General features: G+C 46.5%; 2 protein-coding genes across 3 annotated transcripts in view; both read right to left on the bottom strand.

Moving 5' to 3' along the window:
• Positions 1-111: 111 nt before the first annotated feature.
• On the bottom strand, positions 112-19,596 carry Tatdn2 (TatD DNase domain containing 2). Of its 2 annotated transcripts, none has more exons than XM_041641972.1 (8): positions 19,123-19,596; positions 18,620-19,030; positions 11,212-11,895; positions 9,464-10,354; positions 4,056-4,183; positions 1,784-1,967; positions 1,215-1,388; positions 112-445 (listed from the first exon to the last, which is right to left on the bottom strand). In XM_041641972.1, exons 2-7 carry the CDS (start codon positions 19,022-19,024, stop codon positions 1,248-1,250), a joined length of 2,433 nt encoding a protein of 810 aa, XP_041497906.1. In that variant the 5' UTR covers positions 19,025-19,030; positions 19,123-19,596; the 3' UTR covers positions 112-445; positions 1,215-1,247. The 2 variants fall into 2 exon arrangements, 1 of the variants encoding a protein (XP_041497906.1); XR_005973404.1 differs by lacking the exon at positions 112-445 and adding an exon at positions 1,507-1,604 and having other exon boundaries at positions 1,261-1,388.
• Positions 19,597-21,636: 2,040 nt separating this feature from the next.
• The window catches only part of Irak2 (interleukin 1 receptor associated kinase 2), a 53,191-nt gene continuing 48,640 nt past the window's right edge, over positions 21,637-26,187 (bottom strand). The window contains exons 12-13 of the mRNA XM_041635347.1: positions 24,977-25,265; positions 21,637-22,744 (exon numbers count right to left, since the gene is read on the bottom strand). Coding sequence (XP_041491281.1) covers positions 22,632-22,744; positions 24,977-25,265 — 402 coding nt within the window. The 3' untranslated portion in view covers positions 21,637-22,631. The remainder of the gene's footprint in view (positions 22,745-24,976; positions 25,266-26,187) is intronic.

Raw genomic sequence — 26,187 nt, 5'->3', positions numbered from 1 at the left:
AAGTCATGGAAGGTTGCACCTGAATCAAGGCTGGAGAGAATGCCCAGAAGACCTCCCTGAGGAAGTTCCTTTCACCACAGAGAAGCAGGGACCAGATTACACACCCACATGTGCTAAGACAAAAAAGTGACTTTATTCAGATTGCTGGGAAACCCAGGTTATTGGGCAGGTATCCAGACTGGCCAACTCACTGGACTCTTGTGCCACAAATGTTTTTGCTCACTGATAACCCTGGGGTCATGTGGCCAGCAGGCAAAACTACCCCTTTCCCCAAATCCATTTCACAGTACCCACCCACCAACCATCAGGTGAAGCTTTGTGATGAGGTTCCAAAAGTAATATTCCATCCTGATTTGCTGAGTTTTGACAGGCTCTCCAACACATCCTTCACCTCGGACACAGGCAGATGGAGCGCCCATCCTAAACTATCAGGCCACTGGTCATCCTAGAGGGTTTGAAAAAGAAAAGAAGGTTCCAAGTTCAAGCTCAACAAACAAGGCTTAATACTATCCCTAAACTTACATCCTTTTAAAAAAATTATTATTATTATGAATCTGCATGACTGGGGGGGCATGCATGCTACAGCAGGCATAAAGGTTAGAAGACAACTCCATGGAAACGATTCCCTTTCCACCTTTATGCACATTCTAGGGATCAAACTCAGTTCACCAGGCTTGCACAGTGTCTTTACCCACTGAGCCATCTTACTGGACTTTGATTTGTTTTCTCTGCTAGGTGTATCCAACTATAACATTGTAATGTAACATAGTCATCTAGAAGTTCATATCTGTAAGAAGCAGGCAATCTAGTTACAAAATACATAAATCTCAAAGTTTAAGTAAGTTTATGGACTTTCATTCAACTGTATTCATTTGGGCTGGCTCAACAGTTAAGAGCACTGACTGCCCTTCCAGAGGACCCAGGTTCAATTCCCAATGCTCACATGACAACTCACAACTGTCTCTAACTCCAGTTCCAGGGGATCTGGCATTCTCACACAGATATACATGCAGGTAAAACACTAAAGGCACATAAAAAACAAATAAATCTTAAAAAAACAAAACTGTATTCATTCATAACTTTTCTTGGCTACAGGCTACAGGCTGGACATACCAGTTAGTGGTTTATACCAGAGCAGCCAAAAAAAAAAAAAAAAAAAGTCAAAGACTCCCATGGCTGACTGCTAAGAAACATGTGTCTCTTATTCTTATGACCTTTGCCAGAAGATGCCTGCTCACGCTCCCTGCTCAAAGACTGTAGAGGCGACTGGTGTTCTCTCGGAGAACCATCAGAGTACGGGAAAGTGACTCCTCTTTGACCCTGGCAATCTCTCGAACTGTGTGCAAGGCCAGGCCTGGATGGGCGTACTGGCAAAGACTTCTCGGCACCTGGAAGACAGCAAGCATTCACATCATTGCTGTGCCTTCTGAACATCTGTCACATAGTGTCCCCCATTCCATCCCCAGCAAGGACCTCTTTGGGGCTGCCCTGTAGAGACCCCTTTACCTGCAGGTGCAGGGAGAGTCCTAGTCATGGGGGGCTCTGGGTGAGCGGGGTCCCACGCTTCCATGGACTACCCTCTACAGGGTAGGGCTTTGCACTGCCTGGAAGAGAGTGGTTACCCTTCAGCTTCTCAGCCCCCAGGACTTTTGGTTCTATAGAGTAACAACAGGGAGATACCTATACCACACAGGGTGCAACCAGGAGGTCACTGGGATGTGGGCCCAGCCAGCCTCCCAACCTCTCGCCTCAGTGCCTCAAGTCGGTCTGAAGACAGTCCTACCTGGCGAGGGAGGAAGTAGGGTGCGTCTGTTTCCACAATGATCCTCTCCAATGGGATCTGTCTAAGGGCATCCCGGGCCTCCCAGGCGGAGGAGTAGGTCAGTACTGCTGTGAAGCCCACCGACATGTTAGGGAAGTACTTCAACAAAGGCTCAATGACTGAGTAGCTGCCAGTGAAGCAGTGCCTGTGGGAGAGTATGGTTCAGGGCTTGCTCCCAGGCCTCAGCAGCATCCCTAGCTGCCTCCAGGCCTGCAGCAGCCATTAGTGGATCCTAGAAAAGTAAAGCTTGCACCCAAGCAGATGTCAGAGCAAGCTGAGAAAGGAACCAGTACAAACAAAGCAGGACCACGCAGGCATGAGGTTCGGATACTGAGCAGCACCAGTCCCATCTCCACCCACAATCTGGGCAGCCACCTGGTACAACTAGAGTCATAGCACAGCCTGGAGAGTGTGGGAGAGGAGACAAAAGAAATAAAGACCAGACCCACCGAGGTTACAACTTCAGCATGGAAAAATCATGCCTGTGCTGTCAGATGGACTACAAGAAAATGGCCAAATGAAAATCTTGGGAAGCCGGGTGGTGGTGGTGCACTCCTTTAATCCCAGCACTCGGGAGGCAGAGGTAGGTGGATCTCTGTGAGTTCGAGGCCAGCCTGGTCTACAAGAGTTAGTTCTGGGACAGGCTCCAATGCTACATAGAAACCCTGTCTCGAAAAACCAAATCAAAACAAAACAAAAAACAACAACAAAAAAAAAATCATGGGGAATGAGTCACAGGTGAAAAAAAGTTGGTTTTATGTTTTGTTTTGTTTTTTTCCGATTTCTTGAGACAGGGGTTTCTCTACATAGCCCTGACTGTCCTGGAACTCACTTTGTAGACCAGGTTGGCCTTGAACTCACAGAGATTCATCTGCCTCTGCTTTTCTAAAATTAAGCTAAAATTAAGAATTTTCTTCCTAAGTGTAATGTTCTTGGACAACAAATACTGTCAACTCATCTGGAACTCTGAGCTTCCTGCCACAACTCCCCATCAAAGTGTCTTAGATTTGGTCCAGCTGTCTCTTTAAGCAGCCATTTTAAAAGCCCTGAAAAATCTAACCATTTCCCACTGCACCTCAGCCACTACCTTAGCACCTAGGGAGTGGCAGCACAGTGGCTGAAAGCCTACTCCCTCCTACCATCTGGCAAAACTTAGATTCGCTTCCAGCCTCCCTGAATTCTATTCATCCCTTCAGCCCAGCAAAGCAGCTCATGCAGGTGTCAACTCCGGACCATCTTTAGTTGGACTAAAGGCCCCTACCTGGGTTCCCCTATATCCACCTCTGTCCTGCACTCTGCATACTGACGCCACAGTGGCCTTTGCTGAGCATGGCTCCTCCATGGCATACCCCAGAGGGGAGCCATGCCTGTTATAAGCAATGTAGGAATGCAAGGGAGTTTCCTAGACTAAGACTGTGGTTGCCACTGAGGTAAAACACAACCCGAACCTTTAATGCTACCTTGGATAAATGGAATTTTCAGTCAGGTATAGTGGTGGATACCTATAATCCCAACAGAGGAGGGACAGAGGCAGGAGGATTAGGAATTCAAGGTAATCCTCTGCTACATATCTAAAGTCTGACCTGGGCTAAAGTGAGACCCAATCACAAAACAAACAAAAAAAGAGTTTTAAGTTCAAGTAAGAGAAAAAAAATATATTAAGTACCTTTTTAGAAACCTTGAAAGGGTCTCTGTATGCTAAGCTACTGTACCCTAAAGCAGCTTCTCCCACATCTAAGACCAAGAAGCCCTTCTAACCCATTTATGATTAAAGGGTACTAATTTAAACTGTTAAAAAGTCATGGCTGTATAAGCACAGACTGGTCAAGTACCAGAAGTTTCATGTGATTCTACTTAATGTTTAACTAATTTTAAAAGAACTTAAAAACACCCAGGAAGTCAGGTGTGGTGGCACACCTTGTAATTCCAGAACTCTAGATGTTGAAGCAAGGGGTATCTATGAGTTCCAGGCTAACCCTAGGCTTTCAAGACTCTGTTCTCCAAACTCCCACATTTTTCTTAAATGTAATATGGGAGAAGAGGTAGAAGTGATATAAATAAAGTATTCATGTATAAAAATCTGAAAAACAAAATTTAAACTACTTTTAAATGCAACAGGGTCCAGATCACAAAAGGCCTCAAAAACCACCCAAACAGCATGATTGCTTTCCTTGAGTTTCATCTTGGTTAGTGCAGGAGTGCCCATGTGCCCACTGACGCTACAGCTCCTAACCTATGGATCTTGTAGTCAGAGGGCACAAATTTTTTCATGATGTCCAAAAGATCCTCATCAGCTTCACGGCAGTGGATGACCAAGGGCTTCTTCATTGACACAGCCAACTTCAACTGCCTCTCAAATACCTGAGAGAAAGCAAAGTGGTAGCAGCTGATTAGTGGCCCTTCTACTGTCTCTAATTCTTTGTTTCTAAACTATACAATAGAATTGTAAACAAAGTTACCACCTACTGGTACTTGCAATCCTCACTGGTTCCCTGGGAGGCACTATGACCAGCCCAGAAGGCAGTAACCCAGAAAAGAAACCCCCACAGTTCACTTTCCTGAGCAGCTGGCAATGAACATCCAACAGGCAAGCAGAGGCCAAGATTTAGACTGTATAATTCCAATTTGCTTCAGCTCAATACCGTACCTCTACTTTCAAGAGGTAACCAACCTAGTTCTAGACCTTTCCCTATGTAAGAGTTGTACACACACACCTCCACCTCTTAGGGGTCACAATTCCTGAATGTCCTTCTAAGTGAATAGCTGTGGATACACTTCATTCTGTAGAACTGGTAAAATCCACAGTTAACAATATAAGCAAACAAGTAGAGTTAAATCTCTCCTCTACCATGGCTAGGTTTAGAATAGCACCAGAACTATAAGTTACCTCACCTGACACATAACACTTCCATAAGCAGTTTTTTAGCTGTGCAAAACAGCTCATGTTTGCATCTTCAGCATCAGTAACAATATTCATTTAGAAATAACATTTTTTTCCTAAGTAAAAAAGTTAACTACTTAACTTCCAAGGATTAGGCCCAAGATATTTCTTGAATACACTGCACAGATCAATCACTAAGAGGATCATATTTTGAATGACTGCACATGCTAATATTAAATCTGATGTAGCTTTTAACTTTTTAAAAATTATTACACCTTTATTAGTTATTTGGAGTGAAGGGAGGTCAGAAGACAACTCTCAGGAGTTGATTCTCTCCTTCCACCAAGTGGGATCAGAAGATAAAACTCAGGTCATCAGACTTTATTTAAAGACATGTGTCTCTACCCACTGAGCCATCTCACTGGCTCAGGATAATGACCAGACACAAATAAATGATTTTAATATAGGTGCTGGAATCTGAACTCAGGCCCTCATGCTTGCACGGCGAATCTTCTTACCCACTCAGCTATCTCCTGACCCTCCTATTTTCTTTTCTTAAAATTGTTGCAGGGGCTGGAGAGATGGCTCAGAGGTTAAGAACACTGACTGTTCTTTCAGAGATCCCAGAAACCACACTCTGGCTCACAACCATCTATAATGAGATCTGGTGCCTTCTTCTGGCCTGTAAACATACATACAGACAGATACTATGTACATAATAAATTTTCAAAAAAAAATTTTTTTTTTAAAAAATTGTTGCAGCACATCTGCCCCAGGCCCTAAATTCTATCTCATGCACAAGGAGAATGGGACCGCCTACCTACACGCAACACGTATTTTCTTCTTGAATCTTTGACAGGTAATTTTAAGACAAGCCACCAGCTGTCCCTTGCAACTTACCAAGAGGCCTAACATTAAAAATATACAATAGCTTGACACACACATCCAAATTATAAAAACAAAACCAGTTAAGAGGAAAAAAAAATCCTTAGCATGCAGGGCTGAACAGAACAACAACAAAAAATGTACACCTGTGTTATTTACCCAAGCATTCTCCCCTGACTACCTATGCTCTGGTCCTCGGTTGACACGTCATTCCAGGAATTGTGAACTTAACCCAGCTCTCCTGCAGAGAGCCAAGGCTTTCTTATCTTACATCCTCATTAACTCAATAATTAATTCCAGAGCCGGGCGGTGGTGGTGCATGTCTTTAATCCCAGCACTTGGGAGGCAGAGGCAGGCGGATCTCTGTGAGTTGAGGCCAGCCTGGTCTACAAGAGCTAGTTCCAGGACAGGAACCAAAAAGCTACAGAGAAACCCTGTCTCGAAAAAAATCAAAAAAAAAAAAAAAAATTTAATTCCAGGCAAACACAAATAGAAGCACAGATACCCAGGGTTCAACGAGGTCGGTGGAGAGAGACTCCATTCTTCTTGGCTTTTCATTCAAAAGATGACAGTCCTCTTTTTTTGTTTTTGTTGTTTGTTTTGTTTTGCTTTGTTTTTGTTTTTCGAGTCAGGGTTTCTCTGTGTAACAGTCCTAGCTGTCCTGGAACTAGCTCTTGTAGACCAGGCTGGCCTCAAACTCACAGGTTCACCTGCCTCTGCCTCCAGAGTGCTGGGATTAAAGGAGCACACCACCACTGCCCAGCCGATGACGATCCTCTTAATGACTGATCTGTGCAATGTGCTCAGGAAATACCTAGGGCCTAATCTCGGAAGTAGTTAAATCTGTGACCACACAGACAAAAACAAGGCAAGATTTAATGAGAACTACTCAACTCATCCCCCTCCACACACACTTTCTCAATCCTTCAGAAGCATAAAAGTAACAAGTAACAAAACCTAGTTTCATTCCCCCTCCCTAGGACTCCCCTCCTCTTGTGTGTACTATGAATCAAACCCAGAACCCAAGCATGGCCCGTGCTAAATGCTCAAGTACTTGAACTCTGTCAGGTATGAGCCTCCCCATACTGCCAGACACAATCCTTCCCTGGGTTCTTCTTCCTCAAAGTAAGACTTTCAGCCAGGGCAAACAGGTTGCTTGCTGGTCACTATTCACTTTACCAGGTGTCTAATTTAAGATTTCTGAAAAAAAAAAACACACACACACAGCAGCCGCTTCCCCTCTCCAGCTTAGCGCCCTCCGTCTAGACAGAAACCTCTAAGGTGGAAAGTGCTTCACATGCAGGTGTGTGTTCTGTCCTTCTCAGTCAGCAATCTACGTCCTGACTCTCATCTCAAAGCAAGTGACAGCTAGAAGAACATTAGCCAAGTTCAGCTTGAGCACAGTGCCTCTGGGTCTGTAGCTGTGATAGGAGCCCCTCATAATCTAACACAACCGTGTGACACTGCAAGGAGGAGCGCCCTTACTGCCCCTCTTCCCCTGGCACACCGAACTTGTGCCACAGGGCTGCCTCGCTTCAGCTGTGTCAATCTGACACAAATTAGTCATCCGGAAGGAGAAAATGCCACTGTCATACTGCCTGTGGACTACGTCCTTGACTGATGGTTGACTTGAGGAGGCCCACATCACTGTGGGTAACACTACCCCTAGGCTAGCAGTCCTAGGGTGTGTAAGAAAGGAGGATGAGCAGCCAGTCTGCAGCATTCTTCCGTGGCCTCTACTCTTGGCTTCTTTTTGGCTACTGTGTTAATCACATCAGTAGAAACCCCAGGGACCAAGTGGAAATGGAAAGCATTATGTCTCACTACTCTAAGACTCTATTTCCTCCATGTGTTCAGACGTAGTCACTATATATATATCTCACATGGCTAACACGTTACTACCTCAAGCCAGAGGAAATCCAACAAGCCAAATTCTGCCCCAATACATTAGCCCCAAGGCCTGTAGCCTGTAGGTCACACAGCCTAAGACCTCACAGGCTTCCTAGCTGCTTTAGGAGCTCAGCACACATGCTCCACCACAAATACCACCTGGAAACCAGGAAAAGATGAGTGGGAGGGCCACTGACTCCTGTTCTCCATCAGAGATGTTCACTGAAAGGCTATAAAGGCTCTTGCCCTGCCTAAATACCAAGTTCAAATATACTGAAGAAAAAACAAACTTTTGATAATTAAGTCATTATTTCAGAATGAATGAGAAATACCTTCTTTGTATATTTTTGTACCTTTAAAAATATTCTGTAACAGGCATACTTCATCTTATAAAACCGAAACAAGCCAGTATGGCTTAAATAATCTCAATACTGGAGAGATAAACACAAAATCAAGAGCAAAGGGTCATCCTCAGCTAGCAAGCTAGTTCAAGGCCAGCCTGGGCTATATTAGACCTCATCTCAAACAAAAATAAATAAAAAGTGGGCTGCTTTCAAATAGGAAGCAAATGTCTTACCATTGACATTAGCCATAAGAAGTTTCTAAAGTGCTACAAGGTGATGGCACACAACTTACTCCCAACACTTGGGAAGCAGAGGCAAGTGGATTTCTTAGTCCAAGGCCAGCCTGTTCTATAGAGCGAGTTCCAGGACAGCCAGGGCTACACAGAGAAACCCTGATTGGAAAAAGCAAATGGAAGTAGTAATAGTATTCGTAGTAGTTTCAAAAACAGGCAGCTGGATAGATGGTGCAGCAGTTAGGTGTGTGTCCTATTCTTCCTGAAGGCCTGAGCTCATTGCCCAGACACCATGTCAAGCAGCTCACTAGAGACTTTAACACCCTCTCCGGGCTCTCACAGGCACTGCGCTCATGTACATAGACCCACATATGGATATGTACATATCACTAAAATTTAAATGGATCTTTAAAAACAGCTGTTTCAATGAAGGCTACAAAGACAGACCTGTGGATAAAGGAACTTGCCACCAAACCTGACAGCTGAGTTCAATCCCCAGGACCCTCACAGGGAAGGAGAAAACCAACTCCTCTGACCTCTACTAATGAACACAATGTACATGCACAAGAACACACACATATGAAGATAAATGTAATTTTAAAAAGTCTCAAAATGCCTCATCTCCATTTTTATAAAAGTGCTAAAGTCAGATGTAGCCATATGCGGTGGCACACGCCTTTCTTAATCCTAGCACTCCGAAAGCAGAGGCAGGTCGATCTCTGTTGAGTTCAAGGCCAGCCTGATCTATAAAAATGAGTTACAAACAAGGCAGTGGTGGCACATGCCTTGGGAATCAGAAGCAGGAGGATCTCTGTGAGTTTGAGGTCAGCCTGATCTACAAGACTTAGTTCCAGGACAAGCACCAAAGCTACACAGAGAAACTGTCTCAAAAATCCAATATATATGAGTTACAGGACAGCCATGGCTACACAGAGAAACCCTGCCTCCAAAAAAAATAACAAAAAAAGTCAGATGTGGTAGCACATGCCTTTAATCACTATCACTCGGCAAGTGGAGGCAAGAGATCAAGAGTTCCAGTAGCGGCTGGTAAACTGGGCCTGGTGGCAAGGTTTATAATCTAGCACTGGAGAGGCTAGAATGTTTGACATAGTGGCAAAATCTCACTTTTAAAAAGAAAAGCCAGGCCAAGCAGTGGTGACACACACCTTTAATCCTAGCACTTGGGAACAGGCAAGCAGATCTCTGAGTTACGGGTCAGCCTGATCCACAGAGCAAAGACAGCCAGAGCTATACAAAGAAACTTTGTGCGGGGGTGGGGGGTGTTTGAAAACCAGTTGAAGAATGGCATTCAAGGAGTTCTAAACGCAGAACGGCCTGGCCCTTACTGGGAGGTTCAACCACTCACTAAAGGAAATGTCTGAGGGAAAGAAGGCTAGAGAGGCAGTACCTGGTGCTGCTCAGGAACTGGTGTGGTGCACTTGTGAGAGTAGTCCAGGCCCATCTCTCCAAATGCCACAGCCTTGGGGTGCCGTAAGGCATGCAAAAGCTTTCTTTCTTGATTCTCATTATAGTAGCGTGCAAAATGAGGGTGACAGCCAAAGGCCCCCCAAACCAGATCTTCTTTCAGGAGTTCCTCCCATAGGCCATCAGTCAGTGTCCTTGGATCACAGAAGTCAGAGATGCAGCCTTGAAACTCCTTAGGGAAGGAGCTGCTATAAATCTTTCTGAACTTGGAAAAGGTCCCCTTGAAAGACAACTTGGAGTAAAGCATGTCCAGGTGACAGTGGGTATCAATGAAGCCCTCTTCCAGGCTCATCTCCCGGTGGCTCCTTGGCATGGAGCTGGATGTATGTTCTCTGGTGTGGCGAGGTGGTGTCTCCTCTCGGAATGTCCTTTTCCCCTTCACCTCCTCCTTCTCCCGCTCTGTGCTTCTGGAGAACTGAAGTGAATGGGAATTTTGGGACCTGCCTTCCTGGGCAAGGTCCAGGTCTTTGGAGATGCTCTGGGTGCTCACTGTGGACTTGGAGGAATGAACACTCAGGTGGTCCTGGCTGCTCTTCCCAGCCTGTGCTGAGTCATGGCTGCTGGATCCCACCAGTGGATAACCAGGAATTTTATGGCTGCTAGTCCAGTAGCTGGCATAGTCACACCACGGGCTACTATACAGATGAGGAGGGTACATAACATAGTCAGTGGGGAAGGAAGAAGATTCTGGAACTGCTGAGTTTTTCAGCAAGACAGGTTCCTCTTGGGAGAACCTCACAGTGGCCACCTCATCCACATCTGACCAGTCACTCCCTGAAGAGGGATGCTCAATCACCACCTCTCTGTCTGTGTGCTGCAGAGAAGAAAAGCAACAAGTTAGACCATCTATGGGAAACCCCTCTCTCATCCAGTGTTGTGTTTCCAGAATGGTCTCTCCCTTCCAGAATTCACACTGACCTTAATCCCACTCTGAGGTTACACCAGATGTAAACTTAACTATGTGGTTTAGAAGGAAGGCTTTTGCAATGCAATTACATTCAGATAAAAACATCATTATGGAACCTGATGTTTGAATACTGGGGGCTCAAGGCAGAATTTCTCAGACTCTCTTGAAGCTAAGATGTTAACTGGGTTCCCAGATGCTTCTAAATAGGAGTGAAAAAGATTCAACATGTACAGTTTTTGAACCAAGTTCTCAAGTTTTCCACTGGCCAATGTCTGTGTAACAAACTCAATTCTATCAGCATCCCCACTTCAGGCTATAAAATGGATACTATATTTAGCAGATCAGACCATCAAGAAAGAAGGCACCAAGGTCCCATCCTTATTAAATCAAAATTCTGTTTTGTTTAAGCTACTATCATGCTGGTCTTTTTCAATGCAAACAAACCTACACCCTACCACATTTAATAGAATTTTTACATATTTTTTAAAAGCCAATCAAAGTTTGATGAAAGGAGTGATGGAAGAGAGGCACTGATTTTAACTACTGTCCTCTGTGAACTAGGAGTTACGGTTAGAGGTAAAATTCTTGCCTAGTATGCCTAGGGTCCTGAGTTTGATTCTCAGCATGGTGGTGGGCACAGGTCAGGAGGTGAATGACACCAAGATAGTATCTGTATCATTTAGGATCAAACTAGAAAGACTAAATGCCAGATATACATAATCAAGAGAATTCAAAACCCAGATATCTGGTGTATGCTCATTTACCTTTTGAGTATCTGCATGAGAATCAGAGTTATCAAAAAATTCTAGGGCTGGAGAGGGTTCGTCAATGACTGTCCTGTGGTCACCAACCAGCTCCTCACTAGTTTTCTTCACAGAGTCTATAATCACTCTTCTGTTAGAGAAGCTACTCCTGTCTTGCACAGGCTCTTCCTTCTCCACCATGACCTTTGTAGGTGACTCCTCCTTCTGACGTACTGTGACTGTAACCTTTCCTGCCGGTCTTTCAACCTTCTTAACCAGTTCTTCCCGGCTCTTGACTGGTCCTTCCACACTCCTGGCCAGTCCTTCATTGCTCCTGGCTGGTCCTTCATTGCTCCTGGCCAGTCCTTCCCCACTCCTGGCCAAAGGTCCTTCCCTGCTCCTGGCTGGTCCTTCCACATTCCTGGTTGGTCCTTCCACATTCCTGGTTGGTCCTTCCCGGCTTTGATATTCTCCCAAGCTTGCCTTCCCCCGAGCAGTGGCAGCCTCTCCCTTCCTCTTGGGCATTGACTTCCCCAGGATGCCCTGGATGGCCTTCAGATAGATCACTGTGGAGCCCTGATCTCGAAGCCTGTCCTTCTTCCTTTTCTGGAACTTGTTGGGTTCCTCCATAGCATCACTCTGACCCTCAGCTTCGGTTGCAAATTCAGAGTTCACAGAGCGACAAGAACTATCTTTAGAATCATCCTGGAATTTAAAAAGAAACTTTCAGAGGTTTGTCCTAAGAGAAATTTCATCTGTAGCATCTGCCAATGACAAGTCGCTAATGGCTCCATCAGCCCAAGGGAAAGAAGATTCGCCCAGACAGTAATTTCCCCCTATTCCTCTGTGGAAAGTTAATATAGTGATACTTTAGTCATTTATTTAAAATTCACTTCTAAAGTACATCATGGCATCTTCTTCCTACAGTGGACAGGAAACAACACTAGAGTGGCACTACAATGATACATGGGAAGCAATGACACACTTCATGAGAGATAACAGTTCAATGTTTTCCCACTGGAAGTAGCCAAGTCCACTACAAAAATCCAGGAAACCTAACAAGGGAGAGGGCTGGCCCAAGGTACCCAAGTCCCCCAGTTCTAAGTAAATTCTGCCCCTATGACCTAATCTTTCTTCAAAAATTCCACTAATTGGGGCTGGAGAGATGGCTCAGTGGTTAAGAGCATTCCCTGCTCCTCCAAAGGTCCTGAGTTCAATTCCCAGCAACCACATGGTGGCTCACAAACATCTGTAAAGAGGTCTGGCGCCCTCTTCTGGCCTTCAGGCATACACACAGAATATTGAATACATAATTAATAAATAAATAAATATTTAAAAAAAAAATTCCACTAATTCTTTCCCCAAACTGTAACCCTGCTGTTAGGAGGATACCCTCCCAAAGATGACATAAGGATGCACCAAGTCATTCCCCGCCTCCTGAAACATAGGTAAAACCTCAGCCCCATTCTCTTCTTTTGTATCCACTCGCTGCAAGAGTCCACAGGAAGCCGGCGGTGATGGTGCACACTTTTAATCCCAGCACTCAGGAGGCAGAGGCAAGAGGATCTCTTTGAGTTCGAGGCCAGTCTGGTCTACAAGAGCTAGTTCCAAGACAGGCCTCAAAGTCACAGAGAAACCCTGTCTCGAAAAACCAAGAAGAGTCCACAGGGGATAAGCTAGACTATTCCAATTCCTCTAAGTTGTCCTTTGACTTCCTCACGAGCCATACACACACATACACATAAAACAACTGCAATTTAAAAAAGCTCAGAAAAAGAAAGTCCATGTTGTGTAATCATCACATGCTCTAAGGTTGCATGACACATGGAATGAAGCTAGAGGTCTTCTCCCAGCTAGGAAGTTTTCATACCAGAAGAGGATACTTATGCTGGGGAGAAAATTGTCAATGGTCTTAGTATGCTGTAGACCCTGAATGCTGCACACTCTTGATCTGTCAAACAAGACATGCCTACTAGATTAACAGAGGCATTACTATAAAAAGAATGACTAACTGATTTCTGATTGGAGTTAAAACCAGACCAAATGAAGATAAATCACATCCAGTACTGTAAAACTGGTCAAAAGTCAGTGGCTATGAAAGTCCTAGGTCCTAATGTGGAAGCCACTACTGCTATTTTGCTAAATGATTTTTTTTGGAGGATGGAGAACAAGTTTACTGAGCCAGAAGATAACTCAACATTCAGAAACACTTGCTGCCAAGTCTTACAACCTGAGTTGAATCCCCACAATCCACAGGGTAGGAGAACCACTATCAAAAGTTGTCTTCTGACCCCCATTCAAATACTGTGGCATGGACACACACACACAAATAAAACTAAAACTAAAAGCGGGTTCATTAAGCGCACTGCAAAGGGCAGCAAGCTGCGCAGTAACAAGTATTTTTCAGCTGGGTGGTGGTGGTAGTGGTGGTGCACGTGTTTAATCTAAGCAGAGGCAGAAGCAGGCAGTTCTCTGTGAGTTTAAGGCTAGCCTGATCTACAGAGTGAGTTCCAGGACAGCAACGCTATTACACAAGAAACCCTATCTTGAACCCCCTCCCCAAAGAGCATTTCTCTATAGTTCTGAGACTCTAAGGGGACCGAGGGGTTAGCTTAGTGGAAGAGCACTTGTATGAAGTCCCGTGTTCCATCCCTGACAAAGTAAAGAAAAAAAGAAAAAGAAAAAAAACCTAATACATATTAAAATAAACTTCCTGGGGCAGGAGAGATGGTCTCATGTTAAAAGGAGGGTGGAGACAAATGGATTCCTAGTTTGTTGGCTAGCTAACCTAGCATGGAACCAGCAAGCTGGATTCTGAGCTGCCAAGCCTGACAACTTGAGTTCTATTGCAGAGGACTCACTTGGTAGGGAGAGAACCAACTTCTAAAAGTTATCCTCTGATCACCACATGAACACCCCCATACACACTAATTAAAATTAACATTTTAATGGCTTTTTAAGATTTACTTAATGTGCATGGTGTTTTGCCTGCATGTCTGTCTGCACACCACTTTCATGGAGGACAGAAGAGGGAATTAGATCCCCTGGAACAGATGTTAGCTGCCATGTAGGTGGTGGGGATTGAACCTTTGTCCTCTGGAAGAGCAGTCAGTGCTCAGCCATCTCTTCAAAGCCCAATAAACATTATTTTGTTATTTTTAAAAAGGAACAACTCTGAAAAAAGAAAAAGATGCCAGGCACACTTCTCTAATTCCAGTACTCAGGAAGTATAGATAGGAGGATCATGAGTTCAAAGCCAAACTCAGCTAACAGACCCTCTCAAAAAAAAAAAAAAATGGGTGGTAGTGGCACGTGCCTTTAATCCTAGTACTGTGAGTTCAAGGCCAAGGCACCAGCCTGGTCTACAGAGAAAGTTCCAGGACAGGGAGAACTAAGAGAAACTTTGTCTCAAAAAAACAAAACAAAAAAGATGGAAACAAAACAAAACTAAGCCTCAACTTCAGACTTGAGAAACAACAAAAGAACAAGGTAAGGAGGACATCCGGACTGTCCACTACCCCGAACTGGGGATGTATCTCAGTGGCAGAGGACATGACTAGCATACCGGGGTCCTAAACCAATTCCAGCAGGGAATAAGTAAAATAAAACGTTCAAATATCTTCACTCTTGAACATTTTGTGTCCTGATGCTGAGAGCTCTGAGCTGAAAGTGTGGGGCACACAAAGCCAAGTGCATACCTGTGGAAGTCAAAGTAGGAAGAACTGGTGAGGACAGATTAAGCAACAGATTGAGATGGCCCTGGGAAAATGTTTTCATCAATGCTCCTCAGCTGTGCCATTCACAACACCTCAGACTCAAGATAAACAAGATCACACACATCTGCTAAGCAAGAAGCCTACACTTCCTGAGGTCTTGGGACTATTTCTCCAGCCCTCTCACCACACAGTGACTTAGAAACTGGCCACATGACCCAAAAAAATGCTTGGCATAACACTCAAAGCACTGACTGTAACTATCAAAGGAGACCCCAGTGGCCTTCTTCAAAGACAGAATCAGACTAGAATTAGACTCAAGCAGATTAGAGGCCATACCCTCAATTAACTGGCAATCAGCAACACAGCCTAAGACTGAAAATTCTTGTCCCTGACACTGGGGTTCTCTCTGTCAGTGATGCTGACCACAATCATCTAACACTGATACCATCCAAGGCCCATGTGGATGGACAAATAGTAACAAAATAAGTTGTATGAGAAAAGGCTCATATTTATCTGACTTGCACTGAGCCATACTCAGTATGGTTCTGCCAAAGACAACTTTTCAATTCACCTTTATTTGTGAACTAAAAAAGTAAAATTCCACTTGCCCCCTAGAGCTCAGGCTATAAGGTTTGCGTTGAGAAAACATGGAATAGCCTGGAGATAAAACTCAACATGTTAGAGCATGTGATTAGAAAACAAATACCTGGGCTTGGGAGAGGGTTCGGCAGTTAAACACAAACTGCTCGTCCAAAGAACCTGGGTTCAATTCCTAGCACCTACAAGGTAGCTCACAACTGTCTGTACTCCAGTTCCAGGGGATCCAAAACCCTCACACATACATACAAACAGGCAAAATACATTGGTACATTTGTACATGAATAACAACAATTAAATTTTAATAAGACAAAAAAAATCAAAGAGCTTACTGAGTTAAACAGCCAAGATTCAGCTGCACTTATGAAACCACCAAGAAAGTCAAATGTATCTCCAACACACGGAAGGGCCACAAGAGGATTGGGAGTTCAAAGTCATCCTTGGCTATATATGGAGTTCAACGTAGACTAAATGATCCCATGTCAAAAAGAAACCACCAGGAAAGGTTTTAAAACTCCTTTTTCCTTACAGACTGTCTTCACTGCTTTCTCTAGGGGGAGACCATCTCCCTACAAACGAGACTTTCTCTACACACTCCTCTACAGGCACAATGCCAGTCTACTTATTAAGACTACCAGAGCTCCAAAACCTACAATGTAATATCAGTAGAAGAGCAGAGATCTTTGTTTTAGAGTTACATAAGAATCCCATAACCGGCCGGGCGGTGGTGGCGCACGCCTGTAATCCCAGCACTCGGGAGGCAGAGGCAGGCGGATCTCTGTGAGTTCGAGACCAGCCTGGTCTACAGAGCTAGTTCCAGTACAGGCTCCAAAACCACAGAGAAACCTTGTCTCGAAAAAAACCAAAAAAAAAAAAGAATCCCATAACCGGTAGTGATGGTACATGCCTTTAATTCCAACACTTGGAGGCAAAGGCAGAAGTAGCTGGATTTCTGTGAGTTCAAGGCCAGCCTGGTCTATGAGTTCCAGGACAGACTGTTACACAGAGAAACCCTGTCTTCAAAAGAAAAAATTTCCATGCTCCTAAATCACTGCCTGGCACAAAACAGGCCCTCAGTAAATCTACTCAAAGCCTGAAATGGATCTCTCTTCAAAGCACTCCTCAGTCTGCTCCAAAAACTTACAAACCCCACTTGTGTGCTTCCACTGAGAACTAGACTTGAGTTAACCTCCAAAGGTAACTACTAGCAAACGAAAAAAACCACCCAAGCCTGGCATAGTGGCATACGCCTTTAAACAGAGCAAGCCAGCTGGTATCTATGGGTTCCAGGACAGCTTGGTCTACATTGAGGGACCCTGTCTCAAAAAATGAAACCTTGTAACAAAACCACCAAAGAGACTATCAACATGCTGGATTCCACAACTTTGGTGAAAAGCCACACTAAGAGTCCAGTTCCTTAGCTGAGATTCATAACTGTTCTAAGTATGAAGACACTTTTTAAATTTTACTTTAATTGAGTTTATGTAAGTAGTATGTGCACAAGCAGATGCCCATGGAGGCCAGAGGAATGCAATTCCTGGGAGCTGGAATTAGAGGTGGTTGTGAGTCACCTGAAAGGAAAAGGAACTAATTAATAATAACAACAGCCTGGAGGATGAGGAGGGAGGCGTGCATTAGGTGGTGTGCGAATCAATAACTTGCATTTCGCTGATGAAACAGCGCTACTTGCCGAAAGTCCAAATGAGCTGCAGGACATGGTAAACAGAGTGGTGGAAGTCAGTGAAAACCTTGGTATGAAAGTAAATATGGAGAACACTGAAATACAACACATGGGAAGGCCCACAAGGACTTTAACATTGTAATTAAGAATCAGAGCCTCAAGCAAACAGACAACTTTGTCTATCTGGGAGGAAACCTCAGTTCAAAGGCAGGAACTATTTCAGGCCTCAAGAGGTGGATAGATCCAGATAAGTGAGGGCTGCATTCAGGGCACTAGGAAAGGTTTGATCAGCAAGAGACATAATGACAACAACAAAATTACAAGTATATGAGACACTTGTCTTGAGCTGCCCTTTTTTTTGGTTTTTCGAGACAGGGTTTCTCTGTAGCTTTGGAGCCTGTCCTGGAACTAGCTCTTGTAGACCAGGCTGGTCTCAAACTCACAGAGATCCGCCTGCCTCTGCCTCCTGAGTGCTGGAATTAAAGGCGGGCGCCACCACCACTGGGCTTGAGCTGCCTTCTTTACAATTCCAAAATCTGGACAATGAAATGCTCCTCAGAACAGCAGCTGAATGTGTCTGAGATGGCGTGTCTCAGGAGGATTCTAGGCATCACATGAAGAAATAGGCTGCAAAACCATGACATTAAGAAACATCTCCATCTACAGAAGGAAGTAAACTACAGGATACAGCAATGGCGCTTGAGATACTTAGGCCATGCTATGAGAATGAATGATGGCAGATACCCGAACACAGCACTGCTTGGAGGAGTGCATGGGATAAGATGAAGAGGAAGGCCCAAAACTGCTGGATAGACAGCATAAAGGAATACCATGGAGCCTTGGGTATGACAATAACACAACCATCTAGGACTGCCCAGGATAGGAACAACTGGAGAACCACCATAAACGGGCTGCCCATGCATGCTTAAACATTGCAGGGGCATAGATGATGATGATGATGTGAGCCACCTGACCTGGGCTCAGAACCTGGGTCTTCTGCAAGACCAGTATTTGCCATCTCTCCAGACCCAAGGGCAAATTCTTTATCCTGACCAAAGTCTACACCCTCTCTCCTGAGCAACATTCCACCTTCCACTGTGGTGATTCTCCAGTTCAGCTGTTCGTTTACAACCACCAGAAGCTGGCAAAGTCCCCAAGCCCTCTTTAATGGCTCTCTCTGGGATGGCAGGCCACAAACAAGCACTGTCAAGCTTCCCAGTAGTTCCAAATGCCACCAAATTTGAAAACTCCCTCTACACTGAGCCCCGCCCCCAACTCTCCCCAACCCGCTCCCTGAAACACACACCCAGCCCCCCCCCAACTGAAAGATCTAATTTTTAAGCTCCTCCCACCAAATCTGTCCCCTCCACCTCTCAAGACACGTGCAAGAGACTTCATCGTCTGCGTCTGCGAGGTGTCACCGCCCGCCACGTACCTTAACGTTACACGCTTCCTTCCGGAGAGAAGCCATCTCGTCTAGGGAGGAGTGGGTGGGGTGCAGAGGGGACCCCCTGGACGTAAGGAACCTGCGAGAGCTCGCAATCAGGAAGCCAGGGGAGGTGACCCCGCCTGCACCTGAGCCCGAGGAGAGAGAGGACGACGAAGAGGAAGAGGAGGTGCGGCGGCGGGCTGAGCTCCGGGACGTGCGGGCCACATCGTTCCCCCGCCGGGCTTTCAGACGCTGGGGACTGCTGGCCCCTCGAGGACGCGACGCACAGCTACGAACGGACCGGCTGGAGGGGGCCACATGGCCGGGCTCCCGGGGGCGGCTGCGCTTGCTGGGACACCCTTCCGACGTACTGCCCCAGTGGTACTTGACCTTGCGCCGCTCCGACGCCATGGGCACCTGCCAGGGACAGAGGGGCGAGGATGATGAGGCTGCTCACCTCCCACCAGCGGGAAGCCGCCGGGGCAGCGGCAGGGTCCGCCCCCACTGACCTTTCCCGTTCCTGTCGTCTGCCCATCCCAGTGCTGCAGGTTTCAGGGACGCCACAGCGCTCCGAGACGCGCCCACGGGCCGAGCGCCGAGCCCCACGACGCGCTGCCGTGGTCTGTGCGCGCTCCTATCTCAACACCGCGCCACTCCCGGGACGCCGGGGAGCTTCCGGCGAGGCGCGGCGGTCAACCTTCGGAAGCCCCTTGCGGAGAGCCCAGAGCGTGCGAAACAGCCGCCCTTCGGGCTTCTGGAGCCCGCAGGCCCCGGACGCCAAGGGCGGGCCGCGGGCGGGGTGGCCGCTCGGCTCCCACCGCCCCGCCCCGCCCCGGGCCTGAGGGAGTCTCTGGCCTCCGGAGCCACGCGCCGGAAGTCACCTCTACCCGCCCAGCAGACCCGGCCCAGCGCCGCTCCGCGCCCTCACCCAAGGCGTCCGCCCCGCCGCCTACTCCGCAGCCCTGGCGTCAGCCCGGCTGAACCTGCCCGACGGCCGGCGTGCAGCGTACGGCGTGCGGCAGGGGCGGAGCCTGCTGCAGGGACAGCGCCCATTGCTCCAACGGAGAGGGGCGTTACTCTGCTCAAGACGGAGCTCTCCCGTTGGGCAGGCGTCCTGGGGCGTGGCCCTACGCCTCACGAAGCTTCCTGGTTGGTTGGGAGCGACGTGGGGTGCAGCCTTTCACGTGGCCCCGTAGCAACGCCTAGCTACAGCTGGGGAAGTGAAGTGAATGAGCGCCTTGGCACCGGATTCCTGCGTACCAGGCTTTGTCATCCTTTGCAAAGCAGGAAACTGTGGTTCGGTGAAACCAAGCGATACATCCAGAAAGTGACGGAGTTGGGGTTAGAAGGCACAAGACACACAGACACAAACACATAGAGAAGGGACAAGACACAAACACACTCGCCAGACCTTTTGGATAGACCTGTAAACCCAGCTGCTCAAGAAGAGGCAGGATTTCCAAATTTAAGGCCAACCTAGACAACCTGAATCCTGCCTATAAATTAAAATTTTAAAAAAATTAAGCAAGGGGTAGAGAAGAGCATGAAGCAGTCGTGGTGGCTCACATCTGTAATCCATTTGAGTTGCTGAAGCTGGGGAACTACTTTGGGTTGGAAGCCAGTTTGGGATATCTAATGAGTTCCGGTTCAACCTAGGCTACAGAGTGAGGCCATCTCTAGAAATAAAAAGTAGTGCCGCCAGGCAGTGGTGGCACACAGCTTTAATCCCAGAATTTTGGAGGCAGAGGCAGGCAGATCTCTCTGAGTTCAGGTCTACGAGTTCCAGGACAGGCTACAAAGCAACAGAGAAACTCTGTCTCGAAGCTCTTCCCCCACCCTCCATAAAAAGAAAGAAAAGACAAGGGAGGAGGAGTTTGTCTTACTAGTTAAGGTACAGTCCAACATTCCAGGACAACTCGCAGCTTTGGTGGCAAGAACGTGAGGCTCTAGGCACTCAGCTGGCAGGACCCCAAGCCCATGGAATCGTGCCTCCCATTCTCAGAATGAGAGTCTTCTTCCTCAGTCAACTGTCTCTGTACACACCCTTATAGTCACAACCAGAAGCACATCTCTCTCCTAAGTGATTGCAAACCACGTTGACAGTGAAGGTTAGCCATCCCAGAAGCCATCACTATTTGTAACAGTAAAATCCACAGGTTATACAAACACCTCATCCCCACTATGGTGGAGGCACTGATGATGGAACCCATCCTGAAATGACAATATCCTAAGTCTACTATGTGGATAAGAGCACTTGCCACACCATGAGTGCTGCGGGACTATAGTTTGACCTGTGAAGATTTGTTTCTTGTACTTGTTTAAACAAGTAGCCAGGCAGGAAGTAGAGGCGGGGCAACAAGAATTATGGGAAGAGGAAAATTCCAGTCAGGAGTCATGACCCAGATGCAGAGAACACAAGATGTGACTGCCTCGCCGAAAAAGGTACCAAGCCATGTGGCTAACACAGACAAGAATTACAGGCTAATGTAAATTATAAGAGTTAATAAGAAACCTGAGATACTAGGCCAATCAGTTTATAAATAATGTAGACCTCTGAGTAATTCTTTGGGATTTAAGGGCTGCAGGCCTAGGCAGGACAGAAAACCTCAGTTAATACATGAGGTCTTGAGTTCAGATACCAGGACCCACACAGAAGCTGGGTGTGTAGCAGGGGTGTATATAATCAAAGCGCACCTACACGGAAATGGGCCAGCTAGCCTTGTGTAAGAAACAGAGGAACAGCAAACATTGAGGAAGAAGGATTGACAGCTGAAGTCGTCCTCTTGAGTTCCACAAGCACATGGTGGTGTGCATGCCATATCCACACACAGAAATGCACGCACAGCCGGGCGGTGGTGGCGCATGCCTTTAATCCCAGCACTTGGGAGGCAGAGGCAGGCGGATCTCTGTGAGTTCGAGACCAGCCTGGTCTACAGAGCTAGTTCCAGGACAGGCTCCAAAGCCACAGAGAAACCCTGTCTCGAAAAACCAAAAAAAAAAAAAAGGTCACTATTGTGGAATTATTTTAAATAGTGAATTAGAAAGAGCTTTATTTCACAAAAGGGCTTGCAACGTGACTTTTTTCAAAAGTATATCCATGGCATCAACATTTCCTACATGGCAGAAACATGAAGTTAATACCTTCTATTTATTTTATAAAACAGGACAGATGCACTTTCCAAAGTACGTCCCTAGCACCTTTCCTCCCAAGAGCTGAGGCAGGGAGAATAGGGCAGGGGTTACCGTACAAGGACTCTGACTTCCCACACACTGAGTGACTGACTTAGCTAGCAGCAGAATTAAACATGAGACTAGTTTTCATGAGTCTTCACCCATCTATAAATAACACACAATCCTGGAGCCTCCATTAAAAAAACAAAACAAAACTGGGCATTGGCGTTATGGGAGGATGAAGGGGCACAGCAAGCGGTTCATAAATACCAGGGTATTACACAACTGAAGACGCAGAAAGCCTGCTAAGTCCTTTGCCAAGTGCCTTGCTTTGGTAATCTTGAACTTGAGAGATGAGTCAAGAATTTCACTGAGACACCAGCTGGAGGTCTTTTAGGAAATGGAGGTTTGCAGAAAGCTGTCTGCAGACACGACTGACAGGTGATAACTCTGGAAATCACCATGGGTGCTGCAGGATTGCTCTTGTCGGTTGTGGAGGAGTGAGAGCTGCTGAGACAACAGCCGCTGCTGGGATGGTACTTAATTAACATGGACTTCCTAGAACCATAAAACCACGCAAATCCTTGGGTCACATGCCAGGCGCTCCACTTCCTAGACCTCTCAGAAGTCTCAGAAAGGAAGAGCATTTCCTGGAGTTTGGTGTAAGCTGAGGTCCCCTGCCCTCTCTCCCTACAACTCAACACTGATGAAAACAGGTTTCCCTCTGTCCAGGCTGGCATTTGGGTTGTATGGGTCTTGACAGACCTTAGGCTGCCAAAGACCTCTTCCTTGACTGGACAATAGTCTATTCAGTTGAGGATAAGAGTCCTCAGCTCTGCTCTGGTCATCAGGGTCCAAAAAGCTCCACGCTGTCCAGCTTCTCCTCTTTGTAGAGTAGGATGTTTTCCATCAGTTTCCTTTTGGCCTCATTGATCTCAATTTTCCATGAAGTTTCTGTAGCTGAAGTTCAACAGAAAGAAGAAAAAGTGCAGCTTCAACAAGTGTTGCTATTAAAATTTTTATCAAGTTTGTGATCAGGTCCCAAATGCAAGCAGCATATCATGGCATCTGCCTTTGCAGGAAGTCTGCACACACACCATAAGCCCCCAAACTCCCCAACCCCCACCACACATACACACCCTTGCCACAGAGAGGCTCCTGTGTCCCTCCACAGATAGGGGAGAGGTGAGAGTCAACAATACCACAGCTGTTTCTAAATCTCCTTCTTCCCCAAAGAAGTAGTGAAAACCCAGCTACCAGTGAGGCATGTGTATAAGGCATGGTGACTCTTCATCAAAAAGGCTTCAACTTTTATTTCACTAGGAAGCCTGGCATATTGGGACCAAAGTGCAGTGATGGAAGGAGTCTTCAGAAGCAATTGGCAAAGAAGAAGAGGCAGGCAAGAGGGACTACACAAGGCCCTGCTGACCCCAAGGAAGTGTTTTTAAATACCATGGGTATGAGCTATACAGTGTATTTTTGTAAACCACTCTAGCAGGGCATGGTGGCACATACCTGCAATCCCAAGATAAATAAATTGAGACAGGGTTTCACCAGATAGTGCAGGAGAAACTCTGTCTCAACTTATTTAATATTTTTTATTTTGCTGTGTGTGTGTATGTGTTTGTACCACTGAATACAAGAAGGTCAAAGAACAGCTGTGTGTGTGTGTGTCACTGAATACACGAGGAGGTCAGAGAACAGCTCTGTGTGTGTGTGTGTGTGTGTGTGTGTGTGTGTATGTTGTGTGTGTGTATCACTGAATACATGAGGTCAGAGAACAGCTCTGTGTGTGTGTGTGTGTGTGTGTGTGTATCATTGAATACATGAAGTCAGAGAACAGCTGTGTGTGTGTGTGTGTGTGTGTGTGTATCATTGAATACATGAAGTCAGAGAACAGCTGTGTGTGTGTGTGTGTGTGTGTGTGTGTGTGTGTCACTAAATACACGAGGAGGTCAGAGAACAGCTCTCTGGAGGGAGTCTGTCCTCTCTTTCCGTTACTGGTTCCAGAGATGGAACTCAAGCTGACAGGCTTATACAGCAAGTTCTTTACCATGCCGAACACATGGGCAAGTGCATGCAAGACAGGGTGTGTTTGTGGAGGTCAAAAGACAACTTTGCAGGCATCAATTTTCTCCTTCTACCATGTAATGAACTGGGATCAAACCCAGGTAGTCAGGCTTCGAAGCAAGTGCTCTACCTACTGGCCATCTCACCAGCGCTGTGATCCCAGCATTTGGAAGGTGAGGGCAGGAGGCTCAAGAGTTCAAGGTCATCCTCCGCTATGTAGGAAAGTTCACCTTATCCTGGCTACATGAAACATCGTCTCAAAATTTAAAAAACAAAAACTAAAAAGAACTCTAAGACTGGGGATATAGCTCAGTGGTAGGATACTCATTTGCCTTTACTCATGAGGCCTTATATCCAGTCTCCAGTAACAAAAAAAAAAGTATACATAAATACATTAAAATTAAAACCTGGGGAGATGGCTTAGCAGTTAAGAGCCCATGCTGCTTGCTCTTCCAAAGGACTCGGGTTGATTCCCAGCACCCACATGGCATCTCACAACCATCTGGAACTCCAGTTCCAGGGTGTCTGACCTCCTCAGGTGATGTCCATATGTACTGCACAGACACACATAGAGACAGAATACCATACACATAATATTTTAAATTTTAAAACCAATAAATATCACGCTCTCTGGATCCTGGAGGAAGAACTAGTGAGCCAGAAGCCAAAGCGGATCAAGAATGGGGGAGGCCACGTGGTGGTCCCAGCAGATCAAGAATGAGGGAGGCCACACAGTGGTCCCAGCGGATCAAGAATGAGGGAGGCCACACAGTGGTCCCAGCAGATCAAGAATGAGGGAGGCCACACAGTGGTCCCAGCGGATCAAGAATGAGGGGGGCCACGCAGTGGTCCCAGCGGATCAAGAATGAGGGAGGCCACGCAGAGGACGTGCAGGAGCTATGACCAGGGTGCAATATAGAGATGAAGGTGTGAAAGAATTAAGAGGTCAATGAGCAGACAGAAATAAACGGTCACTGGTGAACAGGGCTTCCTCTTTGTGTGACCCCTGAGCTATGAATGCTGAATAACTAAACAGAGCCATGAATGAGAAGCAGGGAGGGATGGCCCAAGGGAGGGTCACAGGGGTGATTACGCGTGGCTACCTCATACTTCTAAGCTTACCATCCTGAGGTGGCTGTGGGCCTGTGCAGACCTCTGAGGAGGAGTCAGCCTCTGGTCTCACACTGGTCGACGGCTGTGCTAATCCATCTTCCCTGGAGAGCGAAGAGGAGGCAACCCTTGCACAGGATGTCCCCATCACAGAAGAGGAGACACTCAGGCTGGAATTGTCAACGTCATCTGTTTCCTCTGGTGTATTGGAAGACAAGCCTGTGGCCTCAGAAACCCTGCTCCAGGGGAGGGATGGCTGACCTCGGAGCTGCTCCTCCACCCCAGCCATGGAGACTTGTGCCTTGGGGGAGGAGACAGACAAGACGGGAACTCGAATTAAAACCAGAGCCAGCACTTGGTCTCCTGGGCATTATAATCAAATGTCCAATGTGGTGGGAAGAACAGCAACCTTCCTTAAAGAGATCTGAACTTGACCCCAGCACCCAGAGCCACAGGTGAGTGTGTGAACTCAGGTGGCCCAATTACCGCACCCCATTCTTCTGGTCAGGTGTGGGCAGGTTTCTGCATGTATCTATAAGACCTTGAGTTGAATGCAGAGCCTTGGGTGTGCACTCTAGGCAAACACGCAACATGGAGCTCCATCCCGGGCCTTCTCATTTGTCTTCTTACAAACGAGATCTAGGAGCTCATTAAACTGCCTCCACACCTGAAATTCAATCTGCAGCCCAAACTGGTCTTAAACTTGTGGTTCTTCTGCTTCAGCATCCCGGGTAGTTGGGATTACTGATATGCTCTACAGCTCACTGTACACACCCTTAGTAAGAAAATTGCATTTCCTTGGTGACTTGAAAAGAATTCAGTGTGTTGCCAGGCGATGGTGGTGCACGTCTTTAATCCCAGCACTTGAGAGGCAGAGGCAAGCAGATCTCTGTGAGTTCAAGGCCATCCTGGTCTACAGAGCTAGTTCCAGGGCAGCTAGGGCCGTTACCCAGAGAAACCCTGCCTCGAAAAACAAAAATAAAAAAGTAAAAAAAGTCAGTGTGTAGGCTGGTGAGACAGCTCAGTAGCGCCTGCTGCCAAGGCTGACAATCTGAGTTTGAGGCCCAGGATCCATATGATAGAACGGATTGAGCAACAGGCTAGAGACAGTTACCATCGTGAACCCTGAAATGGAAGCTATGTAGCTAACACAACCCTAGTACTACGCTACTGCCACTGCAGGGCTGGCTACCTGCATCCGAACCACTCACCTAAAGGCAGCA

Source organism: Microtus oregoni, unplaced genomic scaffold (assembly GCF_018167655.1).
Source record: "Microtus oregoni isolate MIOR12 unplaced genomic scaffold, Mior012 000002F_ref0000024, whole genome shotgun sequence".
Lineage (NCBI taxonomy): Eukaryota > Metazoa > Chordata > Mammalia > Rodentia > Cricetidae > Microtus > Microtus oregoni.
This window is presented reverse-complemented; position numbering and strand designations above follow the sequence as displayed.

Excerpts from the sequence above, each read along its gene's own strand:
- Tatdn2 (XM_041641972.1), bottom strand. The coding sequence starts at position 19,024 with ATGGCGTCGGAGCGGCGCAAGGTCAAGTACCACTGGGGCAGTACGTCG. Across the intron at positions 4,184-9,463 it reads CAGTTCCTGAGCAGCACCAG|GTATTTGAGAGGCAGTTGAA; the intron begins GTACTGCCTCTC and ends GCTTTCTCTCAG. Across the intron at positions 1,968-4,055 it reads TCTGACTACAAGATCCATAG|GCACTGCTTCACTGGCAGCT; the intron begins GTTAGGAGCTGT and ends ACTCTCCCACAG.